At 41.1% G+C, this 21,822-nt stretch overlaps 2 protein-coding genes across 5 annotated transcripts in view; both read right to left on the bottom strand.

Annotated features, from left to right (window-relative positions):
* LOC109402771 (SH2B adapter protein 2) overlaps window positions 1-21,822 on the bottom strand; it is a 561,576-nt gene that overhangs the window by 417,643 nt on the left and 122,111 nt on the right. The gene's annotated exons all lie outside the window — the stretch shown is intronic.
* On the bottom strand, window positions 645-17,216 carry LOC115271088 (solute carrier family 25 member 44; the record flags this gene model as incomplete). Its single annotated transcript, XM_029880568.2, is given in 2 exon segments — window positions 645-1,962; window positions 16,426-17,216. Coding segments are annotated over 2 exon segments (963 nt in total). The 3' UTR covers window positions 645-1,140.

The following is a 21,822-nucleotide window of genomic DNA, read 5'->3' as shown; positions in this document are numbered from 1 at the left end:
GAGATGGCTCCAATTATTCCATCTGGGTTTATTCGAAGTATTTCTCTAGGATTTTTTGCAGGTAGTCTTACAGAAAATTTTACCTTAATTTCTTAAAAATCCAAGGACTTCTTAAATAATTTGTCCAGTATTTACTGCAGACATGGATTTCTTCAGATTTCTCCAAGGAGTATTCAAATTCTTCCACGAAAACATTAAGAAAGCTCTCCTGGGGTTTCCTCAAGGAATAATTTAGCTACCTGTGGAGAACGCTGTTTCGTCAAGGATCTGGTGGCATCTGGTATCGTCTCCATTAGATACTGTCCGAGTGGAAGCGGATCTCCTCTTCAAGACTTTGAGAGCAGTTTTAAAGATAAAGATTTTCATTAGTACCTAGTTCAACCATTATCTAACGTGTTTTTGGGAACATGATTTCGAGACACGAGAAAGTGTTATTGGCTCGGGGTAGGATACCACTGTATTTGTATGCTTCGACCACCAATTTTCTACCATAACACTCTGACTGAGATTTCTGCTTATATCTGCCGTTATTTGAATAAAATCAGATATAGACATGCATGCATTCTTTCGGAACTCCAAATTTTGTGATTGTTTTGTTAATAAGTTTATACAATTTTTTTCTCAAAGCATTTGAAAGCTTCATAAAAATTTTATTTGTTTTCTTTATTGGGGAGATTTTTAGCCTGAGGCCGCTTTATCGCCATTATTTAACATTACGTTGACTATCTCAGAGTACATCCTTAGAGGCTGAATCTGAATCGATGTTAACTAATAGATACAAACAAAAAATTGTACAACATTTACATTTTTATTAGTACATAACAAGTGTCAGCATTTGAAACATTATTTGAGTCGCACTTGCACATTCAATCATAATATATAGTCTCTATAATATAAGTATATTGTTTTACAACTTTGGAACCTAGCGTTACCTAATAAACGTGAACTTTTTGCGCGGCGGTTTTATTATTTCGGTCACAATGATCGTCCACCCATCGAATCCCACTGTGCGCGATGGCATCAGAATTCTTTTGTTCCATTGCTTCCACACCGCCGCCGAGCTGCCACCGCTTCCATGCTACGCATATGCGGCGGCGACGGCGCCGCATCTCCAACAGACCCTACAGAGCAGTGGCCAAATCACCACTTTATTAGATGCCGGTACTGTTCGTTCACCGACACTCGTTTGATCGTTTCGTAGCCTAAGATAATGCTAAATGAGAACGCAGCCGATTGGACCAACCGCGCCGTCAGACCCTTGAAGAACATGTGGAAATGTTCCTCGTGCCACAGCTCGCGGAAGGCCACCTGCATCGAGTCTAGCCGTTGGACCTGCAACCGGGCGCGCACAATGTCCAGGGGGTTGGTGATGACGGTCGTGGTGAACCCGCCTAAACTGCCGGCCACGCACTGCACCAACAGGTGAGACACCCACGGGGGACACACCTTCAGCAGTTCGTCCTGGTACAGATGGTAGAAGGCCCACCACATGGCCGAGTTGGGCACGTATGCCATCAGACTGGCCACGTACCCCCGGTAGAATCCCTTGAATCCATCCCGTCGCATCACCTCCCGGGCAATGTCCATTGTTATCCGCATTCTGCTACTCCTCTCGAAATCAATTCCCAACGGATTGCAACTTCCCCCCTTTAAGCCCCCCGCAGCTCCTCCGCCCATTCCGAGCACCATCGCGTGCTGCGATATCACGTCGAATGGGACGATGATGGTTTGGCCGACTAGCGAGGCCGCTCCGCCCGCCACCAGAGATTTCGTTCGTTGATTGGCGCCGTACTGGTTGAGAAGATGCCGCACCCCCTCGTAGGTGCTGATGTAGAACACTCCGGACACGATCTGCACCGAGGATATCCAGAACCCGCGGTACAGGCCGGGAACGCCCTCGTGGCGGTAGATTTTGACGCCGGCGTCGATCATTCCCTTGTAGACATCGTTTTTGTACTGGACCTAAAAGTAAAAGGGAAAGGCAAAGAAAAATTAGAAAATGAATCGAAAAATATCAACAATTACTGTTTCTTAATAGAAAGATTCATTTTTTTTTTGCTTTTCTCGCAGGCAAGAAAACCTCACTTCTATGTCTAAAAAATATTAGAGAAATCGTTTCTTATTGGTTGATCCTAAAACTGATCAAATAGTATACTGCCCCCACTCGCAAAACAGTCCCATATGAATAGAAAACCCAGCAAACATGGAACTGTTATGCGAGTGGCGGCAGTATACCCTATAGGGAACCACTATGACGATAATTGATACACTCAACCAAATGACCTGCTGAAACAGTGCATTTGAACTGCTTATTTGGTACTTGGCTAGAGTTCCCTCTGGAGGTTGCTCCAGGTTTTCCTATGGGAATTCTTCCTGGAATACATTCTGGAGATTGCCTTCAAGGAGTTTCTCTTGGAGTTGTTGCTGTGAATTCCTCTAGGAGATCCCTTTGGGAATTTCTCCAGCAGTTCAGTGCATTTAAATGAAAGTTTCTGAAGAGAATTCCACCAGGAATTCCTTGCAGAGATTTCTCCAAGGGATACCTCTATAAATTTCTACAGGAGTTTAATGAAAGTTCCTATTTTTTTCAGGACATCCCTCTGAGAATTTCTTCAGGAAGTTCCTCAAGGAGATCCATTTGAGAATCCCTCAAAGAGTTCCCTCTGGAGATTTCAATGGAATTTTCTGCAGATAACTAGTCCAGAAATTCCCTTTGGGAATTTCTCCAGAAAATACTTCTAAGGATTCCTTCAGTAATTTCCCCTACAGATTGCAAAGGAAGTGCCTATAGGTTTTTTTTTTCAAAAATTCTCTCTAAGCATTCCTCCAGAAGTTACTTGGCTATAACTATAGTTCAAATTTCAGAACTAAACTTACTTTAAAAACACAACCAATTTATAGTATTTTTTTTATATATTTTAATTTGATCGTTAATTTGAAAAAATCTAAAAATAAGCTAATCGTAAAATATGCGCGGTGTTGTACGTATCATTGTTATATTCAGCGCAAATGAGACAAACCTATGCAGATTGTGACATTGTGAGTACCTATTTATTGTTGCACAAAGGTTGAATGGGGATTCCGTGTAAAATACACTCCTATGCAAATCGCAAAAAGTATGAAGATAGGTATTGAAATCATGGAAAAAGTATTTGGTTTGCAGATGAAAAAGAACGAAGTAATTTATAGTCGAAAACTTTATTGAACATTGAATCTTTCCCAATCTACCTAAAACAAATACTGCAAACTGAAGACGTCATTTATTTTACATATTATATAAATAAATCTTGGTAATGAGTAACGCAATGAACTAAAGAAGGTCTGTATTTGACGATAGCTTTAATACGAATGAACATACTTCAAACAAATGACTTATTCTAAATTATATCTGGACTACTATGATCGTCTGAACTCCAATACTCCTCCTAGACGAAACTGGTTAGTCCAATCATCTCTGCAAGCTTTGCTGTCCTGATTCTGGGTAAAGGCTTCGTAAGGATATCGGCTGCCATGGATTCCGATGGACAGTAGACACATTTGATGTTTCCCTTCTTGATTTGATCTCTCACAAAATGGATTTTAGTGGCAATGTGTTTCGTTCTTGAACTGATCTTTTCTGTCTCAACCATCTTCAAGCAGCTTTGATTGTCTTCATGGATGACAAGATTTTCGGGGTTTCCATTTAATTCTCCCAGCAACTGTTTCAGCCATAACGCCTCTTGTACTGCTTCTGACAGTGCTATAAATTCTGCTTCTGCCGTCGATAAAGATACACAAGTCTGCTCCCTACAGGCCCAGCTTATTGTTCCTCCGTTTATCTTGAATACATATCCGCTATTCGATTTCCTATCCTTCCTGTTTTCGGCCCAATCTGCATCCGAATAACCTACGATCCCTTCAGGTCCAGACATGTTGCTTAAACGCAAACGGTAGTTTTTGGTGCCTTTCAGATACCGGATAACACGTTTGAGTTCAATCCAATCCTCTTGAGTTGGTCGGCTTGAGTTTCTGCTCAGTATAGATACAGCAGTCGAAATATCCGGCCTTGTGTTAACAGAAACATATAGTAGCTTTCCGATGATCTTCTGATATTCCTTATTGTCTGGTAATGGTTCACTTTCACTCTCCGTGGTAACGTATCCAGGATCCAATGGTATATTAGATTCCTTTGCTTCCTCCATTCCGCTCGAAACTATAATATCATTGATGTACCTTCGCTGACTAAGGAAATAATCTCCGTCTTCATTTTTCTCAACTTCCATGCCGAGGTAGTGATGAATTTCTCCCATCTCGCTGATCTCGAACGATTGCCTGAGTGATGTTGCGACCGCTTCTAGCATCGTATTATTCTTGCTTGCCACAATAATATCATCCACGTATATCAGCACATAACACCAGGAACCGTGCGTGCGTTTCCGGTACAGACATGGATCTGACTTACACCTCTCAAAACCTTGCTCGACGAGTGCTTGATGTAGCTTGTGATTCCAGGATCTAGCCGCCTGCTTAAGTCCGTACAAACTCTTCCGTAATCTGCAGACTTTGGCTTCGTTACCTCCAGAGACAAATCCACGTGGCTGCTTTATATAAATCTCCTCCTCGAGATCGCCGTTGAGGAAGGCGGTCTTGATGTCATACTGCTTAACCATCATGCGTTCTTTTGCTGCAACAGCCATCAGTGTGCGGAAAGTGGTTTGTCGAACAACAGGTGCAAACACTTCGTAATAGTCAGTTCCAAACTGCTGACTAAAACCTTGGGCAACCAAGCGAGCTTTATAGCGAAGTATTTGACCAGCCGCATCACGTTTGATTACGAATACCCATTTACAGCCAACAGCTTTCCGACCATTTGGTAAATCTTCCAATGTCCACGTTCGGTTAGTTTGAATTGAATTCATCTCCTCCTCCATAGCCGCTCTCCAGTTTTCCGCATCGGGTGATGACATCGCTTCATTGTAGGATCTAGGAAGGTTGTCCTGTCCATCAGTGGTAGCCACACCACCAAACTCCGGACGCACATCGTCATCATCAAAGCCTTCGAAAACACTGGATTCATCGTCGCGGACCTGTGAAATGTTGGAAGCCGGAAGCCCTTTGCAATTAACTGTAAAATCTTTATACTTGCCGGGGAGATTGTGCTCCCGTCCGCTGCGCCTCAACGTCCGTGACCAAGACGGATTTGAATTTTGTCGCGGAGGGAGCACGGTCACTTCTGTCAGCGTGTTTGTGGATGTATTGCCTTCACTAGTATCTTCGTATTCATCTTCAGTTTCAGATTCTCCACGTCCAAGATCTTGGGTAACTGTTTGATCGACTTTAGGTAAACCAACACGATCCTCGGGTGGATTAGCATTCTGGACATTCATTGGAGCTTCGGCGTATTCCAACGAAATCATTGTTGCCTTCTTATCCGGACGTCCTTGTTGGCATTGCTCCGGTCCAGCCTCATCGATGAAAATCACTTCACGACTCTTGAAAATACATTTCGTCCTGGGATCATACAGACGGTAACCTTTGGTGTCCTCCTCGTAACCAATCAGCATACATTCTCGTGACTTCGGATCCCACTTTCTACGTTTCATTTTTGGCACTTGCACCATAGCCTTCGTACCAAATACACGGATGTGCGAAAGATCGGGTTTCCTGCCAGTCCATACTTCATCCGGGGTCAGATCATGTCCACGAGTTGGAGATCGATTCACAATATAAACCGCAGCAGCTACAGCCTCCGCCCAAAACGACTTCGATAATTTGGCATCAAATAACATGCACCGCGCCTTCTCCACAATGGTCCGATTTGCGCGCTCCGCCAAACCGTTTTGTTCGGGAGTATAATCGTTTGTGGTCTGATGCCTAATTCCTGCCTGCTTCAAGTACTGCTGAAATAATCCATTAACATATTCCTTACCATTATCGCTGCGCAACGTTTTCAACCGGCGGCCAGTCTGACGTTCAGCTAACGCATGGAATTGTTTGAAACTGTCCAGAACTTCATCTTGGGATTTGGATTTCAGAAAATACACGAACATTCGGCGGGATTTATCATCTATAAACGTGATATAGTAGCGGCTTCCTCCAAGCGACGATTCTTCCATTGGTCCAGCAATGTCGGTATGAACAATTTCGAGAATATCGGTGGCTCTTGATCCCTGTTTACTGAATGGCAGCTTCGTCTGCTTCCCCATCGGACAAATGTGGCAATCTCCAGTACTTCCGCTCCTAATTTGAACTCCATTCACAATTCCACCTGCAAGCCGCTTCACGTTCTGCATGCTCAGGTGTCCGAGTCGTCGATGCCAGGTGTCCAATGTCGCTCCAGTTGAACTAAGCATTGCTTTGCCGGCCGGAACAGTTTGACTTACCATGAACAAATCGTTTTTGATTACTCCTGTAGCCACGAGCTTGTTGTCCCTGTTTCTGATTTCACAACTTTCGCTCTTGAATGTAACGGTATATCCTTTCTTCACGATTTGAATAACGGACAGCAAGTTTGTTGAAAGATCAGGAATGTACTGGACATCATGGACCGCGATCGATTCTCCATCTTCACGACATTCAGGATATAACTTCGCCGTTCCAGTAGCTTCGATCCGCATTGAACCCTTGTTCGCTGCTACTACCGTACCGCCAGAGCGCTTCACGTCTTCTAGCAATTCAAAATTCTTCGTTAGGTGTTTCGTAGCTCCTGAGTCCAGGTACCATTCGTCATCAGAAATTCCAACCGTCGATAATACCGTACAGAATGCGTCAGCCTTCTTTTCATTTCTTCCGTCCTTGCAAAACTTCGCGATATGCCCAAATTTTCCGCACTTCCTGCACTTGGGGCCTTTCGGTTGATTGGGTTGTTTTTTCGGGTGTTGATTACCTTGGTTACGGCCATGAAATTTTTCACCTCGGTCCCTAGCAACGAACGCCAGTTTTTCGCCCGGGGACAGCTCCTCCTGTAACAGGATAGTCTTCACGGAATCGCCGGTAATCTTCATTCCTGAGTTCTTGAGCGCCATTACCATCGGCTGGTATCGCTCCGGAAGTCCAGCCAACAGTAAAACTCCAACGAACCGTTCCGGAATTTGAAATCCTATTTCGTTTAGTTGATGGCAAGTAGATATCATCCGGTTAGCGTAACTCTCCATTGATCCGCAAGATTCCAGGTCGGTTCTTATAAGCTTGTACAGTAATCCAACTTCGCGGGTGAGTCCTGACTCTTCAAACGCGCTGGTCAACTTCTGCCAAACTTCCCGAGCTGTGGTTGCATCTCGAACATGGTAGTAGTTCTCCGGCTCCAAGAATAAAATGATTTTCCCTCTAGCCTTCTTGTCCTTCACCGGATCAACAGCTTCCAAGGTTCCATCGTCCTTTTTCTTGGGCTCGACCGCTTCCCATAAATCTTCTACTTCGAGGTACGTCTGGACAGCGAAACGCCAGGTCGTCCAGTTCTCTCTGCCAATCAGCCTCTCAATCATCGTATTTCCGCTGTTTGCCATTTGCGTAATCCTGGGTCCAAAACCTCTTGGTAATGAGTAACGCAATGAACTAAAGAAGGTCTGTATTTGACGATAGCTTTAATACGAATGAACATACTTCAAACAAATGACTTATTCTAAATTATATCTGGACTACTATGATCGTCTGAACTCCAATAATAAACTATGAAAATAGCCGTCTCTCTTTGGTCACTTACTAATCCACAAATTTCTTCTTCTTTCCTTCCAGGTATGACATTAGGTTTAACAAAACGGAAACTAACAATGAACAACTTACTAATGAGGTATGTTATCAAATCTATTGTTTTCAGGATCTTTTGGAAATTGCAATTTTATTGACTTTCTGGGCCCTACCACACGATAATCTAATGCAAAAATGGTCTCTTGACAAAGATAAATACCTAGCTACTGGCTGTGGAAACGCTCGTAATAAACTGAGCTGAGAAGCAGGCTTTGTTCCAATGAGACATGGTTGCAACCACTTGAGAATTCGTTTTTGTAAGTAAATCCAATTTACTTCGATGCGCAGGTTGAAGCAATCTCGAACAAGTTCGGTACAAGTAATTGGCGAACTTGTCCACTAGTAAAGTTTATCAATCTAACATTAAGATGAAATAAATCTTCAAAAAAAGAGATATTCTATGGTACAGTAACCGTACAGGATATAGACAAAATGATGGGGACCGACAAAATATTTTTTTTTTTAAATGGTCAAATAGCTGTAGCGGTTTTATAAGTGCAACACAAACCCTAAAATGTTTACTGTAACTTGAACAGCTAATTGTGTATCAATGGTCCAAATTTGGGAATGATTGGGCTATTCTAGATGGAATTAGAAAGGTTCTAGAAAAAGGTATGATTATTATCCGATAGCTAATATTGAACTGTTATATCTCCGAATTCAATGTACTGAACGCAATGAAATTTTGATTGTTCATGTTCATGTGTTAATATAATGAGCTTTGAAGAACTTTAGACTTAACCTAAAATTGTTAATACGAAAGATAATTATAGGGGCCGTAGTCATACACGGAGTCAGACAAATTCATTTATTTCGAGCCCTGAAGAAAATCCCAACATCTGTATCGAAACGTTGACGATGAGAATCAACGCTTTTCTTTGACTGAAATCCGAAGTCCTCCGAGAAAGTAAAAAAATAAAACAACAAAATATTGATATTTTTCCGAAAAGTTGGACATTTCTAGTCTAGTCTAGTCTACACATACACAGTCATTCATTGAAAGAATCCTGGAAAATGATAGAATCGACTACTTTATTTTTCTTGTCATTATCAATACTTGCAAGGCATCGAAGATGCATTACAAGTATTGAAGCGGCCGGGCCTACTTTGCAGCGTTATTGAATACAATTGAACAAAGCTATGGAACGGCGACATCTCGTCAGCCGCTCCGTATCGTATGTGTTATAAATGTAAAGCAAAAACGTTGGGAGTGGCGTGGCTAAGAAAGTTAACCCTACTAACAAAAGTAGCTGCATAAGAGCTTATGCAGCAAACGAATTTGACAGTAAGCTCTTTTAAGCTCTTATACAGCAAAAGTGTTAGTTGGGAATGCCACTCCGTTGGCGTCCTTCTTCCTGGGATAGGACATAGGTTTTTGCCCCTTATATCCTGGCTCGAAAGCCTAGGCTTAAGCGCCATTGCTCGCTCTCTGAAACGAGAAGAAAATAGGGTCTTGTACCATTTGGGCAGGTGTACCTATTTTGGCCACTTGCCGCTATAACTAAGTCAATTTCAAACCGATTGATTTGAAATTGTGTATAGAGTTAGGCACGTACAGTATCTAACTCTGTACAAAAATCCAAATCAATCGGTTTGAAATTGACTTAGTTATAGATGCAAGTGCCCAAAATAGGTACACCTGCCCAAATGATACAATACCCTATAACGATCCCTTCCCCGGGTAAACTTAATAACCTGCATTATAAGAAGGAAAGTAAGCAGTATGATTTCCACCGGCTACATTTAATAAAAGTGTGCTCTGTTTGGATAAATAGCATATATCAATGATAAATTAGACAGATCTTACCAAACATCCAAATTCAATGCCCGGTATCCTCTGTCAACGAAGAGTAGTATATACAATAGACGTTCGATAAGTGCAACATGTTTACGTTTCACTTATTGAATGAAATTCGATACCTGCAACAACTGACAGACGTCAAAGAACTGTCAGTTGCTGCAAAATGCAACCAATGTGCATGTGAAAAACATCGCATTGCAGCAAAAGTGAATTCGAAAAACATCGCATCGCTGTTGATATTTCATTTTGATGGATAGCGGTGCGATAATTGCAAAATTGTTGCACTTAGCGGACTTGCAGTTAAAAAGCATTGCAGTTAAAGCGTATGCACCGAGCGAACGTCTACTGTAGTTGATTGATTGATTTGTCTTTATTTAAGAGATTTTCAGCCCAAGTAGTATATATAGTTGAAATGTATGCTCAAAAATGTATCGTAAATCAAAAGTTTGAAACGGACTCACCGAAACTCAAAATCCAATTTTCTCCCCTCCTGGCCAACATTCTTCACTACTCCCATGCAATCGCTGTGCATTCGCTATGAGGTCTCTCCGCCCGAATGAATCCCAAACCTCCACGTGGGTCTGAACGCAGCTTTTCACTTCTTCCGTTTGCAGCACTGGTAGATCCAGATTCTGCAAACTGGAAACACTTCCGATCTTCGCTTTTTCTTCTCCCTTTTGCTCAACACTTCTTAATGCCCCCACTGCTTGACTACACATTTCCGAAAAGTTGGACATTTTGATGAAAACTAATTGCTTTTTATTGATTTATCTTTATCCTATGATCTGGCATAATATTGTCCACGTGAACATTCTGAATACTCCTACCCTCCTTCCCATGCATATTCCATTCTATATAGAATGGCTCGATTTTTTTTCCAAATTTGGACCATTGATAGACAACTAGTTGGCCAACTTACAGTTACAACTTGAGAATTTTTTATGCATTTTTCGAAAAGTTACAGCTAGTTGATCATTTTTTTGTTAGACTGGGACAACAAGGTTGATCTTTTTTGAACAAGGCTTTTTCGATTCCTTTTAGCGTTCAAAATAACTGAGTGTGATTTCGGATGCGAAGCCAATAAGTGGAAGACGCCGCAGTAAATAAGCACTGGACGCTTAGAAGGATGATTGTACAATTCCCCGAAATGTAGTTTACCCGAATATACCGTTCCCCAGAAAATAGTATCCATCTGCCATTTAGCATTCTTCGTGCATTAATTGATGCTCACCACGCTGACGTTGTATACGTTTGCCGTAATGACCCCACAACCAGGGGGATTCGGTCATAAGGCCGGAGTACGCTTAGCCAAAGTACATTAATCCAAATGGGTTGTTAAGCTGAAGTTCATTAGGTCGAATGGGTCAGTAGGCCCTCTTCCTAATTTTCTTCATAAACAATGTAAAATTTGTTTTCGAAGTCCTAGAATATGATTTTAGTCCTTTTGCATGCCTCGAATCAAGCACATTTTATGGATGCTGGTGTATACATACTTCCACAATTTTATGATATTCTTTTATCCTTTCCCATTTCTCACATAGATGATTTCACAACGATTTCTTGATGTTGATGTTATACTGTTACGGACATATTGATGATCAATATGCCAACATTCCATCTCAGATTTCACCTTCTTTTTTCGCCCAATTTCGATAAAATTTCTGAAAATAATATCCATAATGACAACTAAGAATATATCAAACAGATACAGGCAAAAAATGCCTGGAGCCTCGTAGCCGTGCGGTTAGGGTCACCAAGCTTCTAATCGCACCATGCTGTGGGGTGAGGGTTCGATTCCCGCTCCGGGCGATGAAACTTTTCGAGAGAATAGTTTCTTCCCCGTATCCACTGGTGCATGCTCCATGTGTCCCTTGTCTAATGTTATGTTTCATTCAGTCTGTACAGCCTTTGGCTGAAGACGGTGTCCGCGTCTTTTTTATATCGATTATGTTTTTTTTTCTGGATATAACGACTACAATAAATAAGTGATCTTCGGTACGTCGTGGATATCGCAGCAAGCCATGCGCGTGAGCGGCTGCTTTTAACTTTATGTCACGCGTTTTTTCGTTTCCGTGAAATTTTTGAAATTTTTAAATCAGATGGAGTAAAATGGCATGGTACTGTGTCATCCACTAGTGAGACATTGACTTAACGTAATTGAAAGGGAAGTGTGAAGTTTGTTTGAACTCTTTGAAATAAATAAGTACTGCCGTGAATCGCAAGTCAGTCCCATCTCCATTTTGGGCAAAAATGAGTTAATTGCCGTTTTCGAGCTTTCTTCGGATGATCTTTCAGCTGCGTGCATAAAAATATATAGTTTGTTCAGTAAAATTGAAAAACAACACCAAGTCAGATTGTCCCATAATGAAATGTAATCACAAATCAGTCCCATTACGAACTTGTGTGCCCTCCAGTACAAGACCTAACACTATTTTAGCTAGTTTTATATTTTTCACTGTTATGTTTTAACGTTTGAAACAATATGTGAAAGTTTCATGATGATCGCAGAAGTTTTCAATTCATAGCGATTTTTTAGAGTTTCGTATAGAAATCGAATTTGAAAACTTCAGAGGCCATTTTCTCAATGCCTACTTTTTACATATGGGACTGACTTGCGATTCACGGCAGAGTACATCTCAGAACAAGAAGCTTATGAAGCTGCATCAGTTCAGCAGCAACAGCAATTTATTGATTTCGGTAGACCTCCGGAGGTATCAATTCATCATTGCGGAAAGTACCGTAAGTGTGACCCTTCCCGCGTGCCGAACCGGGTCCCAGTGGGAGTGGATCAAGTGCGACCGCGGCGAGCGCGTTGCGATCGAGGTGAGATCTTTCTGATTACACTCTTTGTGCCCAATATTGTTATATAACTACATATAAATTGAAAAATCACTATTTATTATTATTATTATTAGCTTTATTAAGGAGATTTTCAGCCCGCGGCTGGTTCATCTCCAAAAAATAAAAGAAAATGATCTGAAGATACCTTAAGGATATCAGCAGATTACAGAGTTTTAGCAGAATAGTTGCCATAAATCTACTTATTTCTAATTAAACCTATCTTCTCATGTGGGCCAGAAGGGCTACAAAAATTTACTGTCAATGTGTTTTAACTGTCCGATCTAAAAACTTGCTTGATTTTTGTGTGAGGCGGATTAGTTGTAAAAAAAAGGCCCCAAGGGTTTCGCGAGAGGAAGAGTGCTTGAAAGAGGTATTGCCTGACCACCTCTAGGTGGCAATCCGCCACCCTTTGTAGGCCAGGATGCCCCGACGTGAAAGAGAATAAAAGAGGAAGTAATCTGCGAAGTTACAAGCGGGGCTTACGACACCGGGAAAATCACTATTTTCATTATCCTTTCATCTATTGGAAGCTGCTTCAGTTCTGGGCTCTTTCTAAGTTGATGAAGGGATTTATAAATGCTTGCAAGGACTTGTCCAGGTTTGTGGAACTGAGTTGGTCTATGAGCATTGCAGATTACTATTACAGATTAAAAGTTATATTTGGTTCGAATATTTTTATATTCTGATTGTATAGAATATTCGTGTCTTCGGCAAAAATGTTAGATACATCAAGGACTATTGGTATTGACAGTTTATCTGCAAGCTGGCGCTAATAAATACATGTCCGCCCAGCATCCTAGATACCGCGATCGACAAATGTCCTCAAAAAAGGAAACTTCTTTTAAGGTGAATGTCTTGATACAATATATTAACAAACTGTTAACAATACCAATACTTCCTATTTGGTGGTAATTTACATCAGAATTGCCTCACCAGGTGGCGCAAATGTAGCTGCAAAGATCACACATAGATGAGACTTTTGAACCATATTCCAAAAATGTAATATACTTTTGTTACGTTGATGTCTCAATCGAGAGAAAATATTCGGAGTTGATGTCTTCGACGGAATTATTCATATGAATGTAAGTTTTCAATTTCAATTAACTCTGATTTGAAATTAATACAGGGAATCTTTCAATGATTCTCCAGGGCTTCATCTAGAAACTAGAAAATGCACTTGGAATCCGCATTTTTTTCCAGAAATTTCTCCCGGGATTCATTTAAGAATTTGTACCAGTAGTGCTCCCGGGATTTCTTCTAAGAAATCCTTCGGGGTTCTTCCAGGAACCTCCCGCGTTCCCTACAGGAATTTCTGCTGAGACCTCTTGGAATTTCTCCTGGGATTCTTCTAAGATTTTCTCCTAACATTCCCCCAGGAATTCTTACAGGAATTCCATCTGGGATTGCTCTAGGAATTTCTCCCGAGATTCTTTTAAAATATAAACTGTACATAACAATTTCATCACTCAATTATGTATCCGTAAGCCTGTCAATTCTATAGTGTCTATATATTTTAGCCCCATGCCTGCCAAAAACTTTGCCGTAGACACCATCTCTGTAAATAATAAGTATTCCGATGTACAACAGATATAAAATGTAAAAAATTGTTCATTAGCACCAGCCTATGTCAAAGTTCCGAATCAAATAAATATTTGGCCCCCCGAACAACGCCAACTTTCTAAGTAATCATCCTGAGATATATGAGATACAAAATTTGTATACTCACTAGCGCCCTTTCACCAATCAAACAACTTTGCCGAAGACACCAACTTTATAAGTAATCAGGATCTTGCGATATATGAGATGTTATTTTATCAATGATATGTCTGTTTGTCTGTGATGTCTCTTTGGGTTCATTCAAATAATACGTAACGCAAAATTTGACAATTTCAGAACTCCTCCCTACTCCACAACAACTTTTGTGTGGTAAATTATGTTTTTTTTATAAAGCGTAACACAGCGCTAGACACTCTCGCTACCCCTAGCGTTACGTAATTGAACGAACCCTTTTGAGCTGCCGGACATTTATGTCTACCCATTTACAGTGTGTGATTTATTCTTTTGTTATATGCGTCTTGCCGCTTGCTTTGGTACGTTACATCCCATTGATTAGGGGCGTTTTGGAATGCTCTCTAGCGCCAACTATCGGATATTTCCTAAAATAAATTGTTCATCACTAGATAGGCCTTGACTTACCGAACATCTTTGCTGAAAACATCAACCTTTTAAAAAGTAAGGATCACGAGATACGCGAGAATATATGTTGGGGTCCAATGGACCCCAGGGTCCCAAAACGGACCTTTTTTAAGGTATCCTTTTGAGGGTTAACGGATATATTCAACTTTGCAACTCCATCCAAGATTTGTGCAAGTATTCTTGCTACGCTATACTATGCTATGCTATGTAATGCATAATGACTACATTAAAAACTGACTTGAGAAATTCTAGCATGAATTCTAGGAGAATACCAAGCAAGAATTTCTAGAGGAATTCTGAAAGAGATCATAAGATTAGTCTCTGAAGCAATTACAAAAGATATTCCTACAGGGATACCAAGAGGAAATCCTGGGAAAATCCCAAGAGGAATCCCCGAAATAACTGAAGGCATCCATAGAGAATTTTTTATAAAATCACTAATCCTCTCCTCTTCTTGGCGTAACGTCCTCAATGGGACAAAGCCTGCTTCTCAGCTTAGTGTTCTATGAGCACTTCCACAGTTATTAACTGAGAGCTTCCTCTGCCAATGACCATTTTGCATGTGTATATCGTGTGGCAGGCACGAGGATACTTTATGCCCATGGAAGTCAAGGAAATTTCCTTTACGAAAAGATCCTGGACCGACCGGGAATCGAACCCGTCACCCTCAGCATGGTCATGCTGAATACCCGTGCGTTTACCGCCTCGGCTATATGGGCCCTAAGAAATCACTAATGTGATCTCCGGATAAATTTCTGGATGAATCCTCGGTAGAATTTCGGACGGAAATCCAGCAGGAGTTCCTGATTGAATACTAAGAGGAATGGAGCACGTTCGGTGTAGTACTATATTTGTAGTAATGAGCTGAATTTTAGTATGGTGAGAAGGTCAATTCTCCGTTTCTGCAATGAAATGGTGCAAACAGCTTGGGTATTACGATTACTTGCCTAATTTGATGCTGTTTGAGCAAAACTTTGGATAACTATGTTGTTTATGTTGCAAGAAATGGAAAAAACTACTAAAATTCAGCTCATTACTACAAATCTAGTACTTCACCGATCTGTCCTAATACTAAAAGAATCCCCATTTGCACATTTTTTATGCTTCTTATACATATGGTGCAGCAACATGTACGACGCGCAAAATTATTTCAAAACATTACATATTCTGGTATTTGGCTCTGTCGATAAGGTTGCACGAATTTGAACGCTGACTGATAGACGAGAGAGACTACAGTCTTTACCCTACAAAATGATAAGAACAAGAAGAACACTTTCCAAATAAGCATGACCTTCGTAGATCGCTCGAAAACAAAACCACACACATCTCACGCAGCGCTCGTCAGTTTACAGCTGTTAGTACTAACAACAACAACTTTGTTCCGACCGATGCGCAAACAAATGATAGTCGTCTGTCGCCTGCACTCACAAGTTAGTTGAACTTGCATTATTCTACATATGTAATATGCAAATTGAGACTTTCCCTAGCGACAGGCCCCTTCTTCTACGCCTACTGTAGTAAGCGTTACAATGTATTATGAACTATTCATTCAATTCTAGCTCTATCATCATAGTAGGGGGAACTGGTTTAATACACGCTTTAGAGACTAAACGACCTTCCTCAAGTTGAGAGTACCGGCACTGGCTCTCGAAAACAGTTGTAATCATTTGAATTATGACTTCAGTAACAACACAGAGCAGAAAATCTGAACCTTTCAAATGTAGATATATTCATTTCTTTGAGCAGTAGCTAATAACGCCGAATAAATGTCGAGATGCATGCAGTACACAAACCACAAGATCGAGCCATTCCTTAGGAGGTGCGTGTTACCCCGACCTCCCCCAACCAATCCCATAGCTTACCTGCAGTTGTGTTTTGATCACGGTGAGCGGGAACAACGCACAGCGCACCGAGAACGAACTCAGCATCGACAGCGGGAAGAACTTCTTCTTGTCCATCATGTCCCACTCGATGGTTTTGATAAAGGCCTCGCCGCTTTCCATCGTGATGTGGTGTCCTTTTCTTGTTATTGTCCAACCGCGACTAAAGCGCGAGATTTCTTATGCAAATATTCCTCCCAATAGTCGATTCCAATCTATCCGATGACCGACTGACGTCACGCCCGTTGTTTCCGGTTCATTGCTGCTTCGCCCTGGAGGGTTGTCCGGAACCGAGAGCTCGCTCGCCAGTCACCTATGCGCGGGGTGAACTTTGTGACTTGCGTGATACTTTTTGCGTCACCGATATATTCTTTTGTATTCTCTGCGCCTCAGATAACAAACAGCTTATCTATACTCGTCGTTTCGTCAGCTTTGCATCGGCTTGGGCTTCTTTCTTCCGATCACTAGACCTTTGCGTGACCCTGACGGGGCAGACTCGAAAGTCATCCACTCGGTAGACGAGAAACAGCGACTTTATCCGGTTTGTTCCTTTGGAATCTACGGAAGGCACCCGCGACCGAGGCCGATCCAAACGCGCGATGTTTATGTAACTCCGGACCGCAGTCAAACAGCAGCAGATCTTCCCTATACAGAAGTGCTCAGCTGAGAGACGGAGCAGCTCACCCTCACTTGCGGAACGCACTGACTGACTGACTGCTGCCTGTCTGCTGACGGTGGTGGCTCACCTTGAAACCGCGCACACTATAGATTTCCTCACCCCGTAGTCGTGGTTGTACTCATCGTCCCACCGTCATCAGTGTGCGGGGAAATTTTCTCCAAAAAAGAATCTTCTGTCCACCTGCCTTCACTAATTCACTGCATACTGCACCAAGAATCGTCCACCCATCCGGCGCGAGGGCACCTACTTTATCCAAAACGCGCTGACTCAAGCAGAATAATTTTCCACAACAAGAAAACAGTCCCAGTTTCGCGCACCTTTTCTGCTTCAACTTCGCAAACACTCTGTTTTATTCGACCGACACACCGAGCTGACTTTTCACGACGGAACGATGAGAAGCGAAAAAAATATTACTAGTGGATAGTGAAGGATGATGAAATTCCTGCTAACTTCGAGGCCTCCACTTCTCTCAGCTCAGCTGCTTCTGCTGATGGTCGATTCCACTTCCACAGTCGGGTCGAGGGTGATCTGTCATTTACCACCCCCCGACACCACCACCCACAACGCCACAACAGCTCCAACATCATCAGTGAGTAGGAGGTGGATTCTGCGTGCTGAATGGTTTCACTGATGGCTGTCAGTGCGCAAAGCTCACAAGGGTGGTTTTTGTTTACTTTTCTGCTTTGGTGGTGTTGGTGTGGCCGTTCTGTTTTATGGCAGTGAAGCGGTGGGTCCAACGAAATATTTTCTCGAAAAAAAAACCCGATTTAATCCACCTATGGTAAACAGAACCCTTCTTACACTTATTAAAACTATTGTAGTATTATTTGTATTTAACATATTTATATTGTGTGATGGTCCAAAAGTTCTAGAAAATATTGCTGACTGCACCCCAAATTGGACTGACAAAATAGTGTGCACACACCTTCAAAGTGTGATTGCAATGCAGGGTCACGTCGGATCGAGTTGAGGTCTTCGGTGCACTTATTCCTTGTAAATGGAGGAATAAGTGCACCCAAGACGTCGAGACGATCCGAGGCAAATGTGCACTTTTATCACACTTTTTAGGCGTACCAAAAAAAGTGTGATAGTCCAATTTGAGATGTAGTCTGCAATATTGTGGATTTGGCATCTAGTGGATTCGTTTCCAAAATAGCATCATGGACCATGGACTTAACTACCAGAAAAGCCCAGACACCTTCTAGAATCTTGTATGAAATTTTCAAAAAATAGCTTACATATTCTGGAATATTGTATCTTTTTAACTGCCAAAAGATCTTGAATCGATTAACAAATGGATAAGAAAATTAGCGAGATACACTTTGTCTAATATCTCTTAAGGGAACGTCCATAAATTACGTCACGCAAAAATCGACCATTTTCAACCCCCCCTCCCCCCTATGTCACACACGGTAAAAACCCTGCACGCTAGATGTAAGGGAAAAATCCCTTAACTATTCAATGTCGTAATAAACATGATCAGAAGTGCTTTTCCTTTGAGATCGCAATGCTGTCAGTGTTGATTTGAGGACCAAAACAAACCCACCAGAGAAATCAACAGAAAATCCCTTCGATTTGCACTACTGTAAAAAGCAATACGATCCAAAGTGAAAAGTTGTTGATTTGGTAATGATTGTTTTGGACATGAAAGTAAATATAGATGACAGGCGGTAGAAAGTGCTTCGCTTCGATTCGCACCTCTCTAACAGATGTGATGCAGTGTAGTGGTAAAATAGTTGATCGTGACTCTAAAGGTCCTGGTATCGAATCTGGGTGCGGCTGTACACGTTTTTTTTAATTTTAGTTTTGAAATCAAAACATTGTCAACAACGAATTGATGTGAAGTTACATTAAAATTGAAGAGGCATTGGATGTTCTTTGTTAAATGATATGTAATTGATAACAAACTGATTGAACAGTAGTGCGAATTCAAGTGCCAATCAGTTTATATCACAGTGCAGATTTTTTACCGTGCACTTTTTGTATGGGACCTCTAAAATTTTTGTATGGGTTGTCACACTTTTCTGAACCCCCCCTCCCCCCTCAAAGCGTGACGTAATTTATGGACGTTCCCTAATCAATCGAATAAAGTAGCTCCAAAGTAGGGGTAGGCGGGGCATAATGAGCAGCTTAAGCATTTTGCCAGCAAATCGAGTAAATTAAGTGCAACCACCCGCATAACAAAATACTATTTGTGTTAATCTCCACACAGCATGTCTCCTTTATCACTTACTGTTACTGTACCACGAACAGGTGTTTCTCTGTTGAAATTGTGAAACTCAAAGCATCCGACCATAAAGAACGGTCTATGAAGACCATACCAAGTTGTAACAATTTGTCATATTGTGCAGAAATTATCGAACAATATAGTACTGAAAACTCAAGAGGCATGGTGGCAATGCAGTGTAACCTTTTCTCAAACGGTTTGCGATTTCATTTGCGCAACACACTTACACATGTGCATTTCACTGTATGCCACTTGAATTCAACAGTTTGTCAAATAGTAGCTTTTATTAGTATCTGTACCGATCGAACTTTTCAGTTTGCATATAGAAGAAAAAAAACAAAATCTTTCGCCCGCGAGTTGAGTGAACAACAAATCAAAAACTTGCCTCGGAAAATCGTTTGAAGCGCTTGGAGCGATCTGGATGGAACAAGGGTAAGTTTTGCACGACTTATAAATTTAGTTTTTGTGCTATATCTCATCGGATACTAATTAATTTGCAGGATGCCGAAACTTCAATTCAATCCCAGGAACCTGATCCGGCCTGACTGTGCGAGGGGTCCCGCAAAAGAGAGCAGCGAAAGATTCGCCCTGCTGGGGGCAGAAATTCAATGCTCCTTGCAATTAAAAATGCACTCTCACCACAGTAATCTCCAGTTGTTCGATTAATCGCCGTGGGTATTAACAAGCCCAGCATAAGGGCGTTGGATTTGTTTAATAAAAAATATCCAATGAACGCACAAAAGCTTTTATTTTTTAACAGTTCCAATGTAGCCGAACCATATATTATAAGCTTGAAATACAATGGAAGTCCATAAATCAACAGTAACCCATACGGTATTCGTTTTTCTTCTAGATTTATTGTTAAACTGTTCTATAACCATCTGGTATGCAGTGAATTGTCTGAAAAACTGGATAATATATTGACCATATCCTTTACTGTATTGCGAAAAATTTGTTCGAGAAAACGAGCGATTTTTTATGGTAACCTATCTTAACCGCCTATTCCACATACTGTTTTTTGGCGGAAAACCGTTTGTCAAACAGGCAAATCTGTACATGGAATGGTTAGCTTACTGTTATCTCCGAAAGTCTGAGAAATGGTTAAATGACAATTGCTAATGGTCATATACAGTATGAGAAACGTTGCATTTACAGTTTGTGGTTATGCGGGCAATGTGTAATTTTAACGTTCAGGCAGGATGATCAATATTGCTTTTTTCATTGAAAATTTTCCTTACCTCGCTGAGTTCTATGACGTTTTCTCCCAGCGAAAGCTTACGCGATACAGCAAATCGCTATATTTCTCACTAACACAGCAAAACATTTGTCAACAATAACATAATACACATGCATAATACACATGCATGCACCGTCAAATATCAGGATTGCCAACTGTCCGGCGCTTGCTGTCAAATCTCTTTGTCGCCGAATCTGGCGCTGGGTCTTCGGCGCGGAAACCCAAAGGTGGGAATAAAATTTTGGGGTTTGCGCGCAATACCAGTTTTGTACACATTCAAATGATAATTGACTATTCTTGCCAATGATAAAGCATACCGGCAACAATCAATGAGAATTTTAAGGGATTACGGGGTTTAATTTGTAGGGAACTGTGGGGTTCAAAGGAGTCTTCTATTGAGGAATTTTTAAACGGTGATAATATTATGCGTTGCGCGAAAATTTGTACGCGCAAGCGCCCATACATCTCCGCCTGTAAGAAAAATCATTTCGGTGTTTTCGGCGCAGTATTCCTTGGCCAATTCGCGCACTTATTGTAGAAGACACCATAACGATTAAACATACCAGCGGAGGTCTATTAGCGATTTTGCACCTTTTTCGCTCTCTATTTTCTTGCAACGGGTAATACTACTACATATACTGAGATTTTCAAGCTAATGAATTGAAAGTAACAGACAAAACCTTACTATATGCATCAAAACAGAGAAAACCAAAATTAAAATTTGCTTGTTGAAGAAATTTACCATTTTCATGATTTTTTTACCAGTTGCTCATTTTGCCCCACCCTACTACCAACTCTTTGAAGCATATTTTTTCAACCAAATAATTATAAAAATAGTTGAAAAGTGTTAAAAATACATTTCATTGGCCCAGGGAATATCAAGAAAATCGATAGATGCCCACTTAGTTGTGATTTCGATTCCGAAACCCTTATTTTAGGTCACCTGATTCTTATAATATTTCCCCAGTACATGACCAATTTACGCATTTTGATTAATTTTTCAAGGTAAACGGATATTTTGACTAATGTTTTGTCATCAACTCATTGGATTTTAGATAATTAGGCTACAATCAAGCAATTTGTTCTGTTATTTTGAAGATTTACAGTGAAAATACAAAGTACTCATTATGCCCCACCTGCTCATTATGCCCCGCCTACCCCTTCTTGGTATAGTGGTAATCACGTTCAAATGTATGCGTGCCTTTTTTGTAGATGTAGTTGTGAAACTGCGAGGAA

Source organism: Aedes albopictus, chromosome 3, assembly GCF_035046485.1.
Source record: "Aedes albopictus strain Foshan chromosome 3, AalbF5, whole genome shotgun sequence".
Taxonomy (NCBI): Eukaryota; Metazoa; Arthropoda; class Insecta; order Diptera; family Culicidae; genus Aedes; species Aedes albopictus.
The sequence above is the reverse complement of the archived record's forward strand: the minus strand, read 5'-3'. Positions and strand labels throughout refer to the sequence as shown.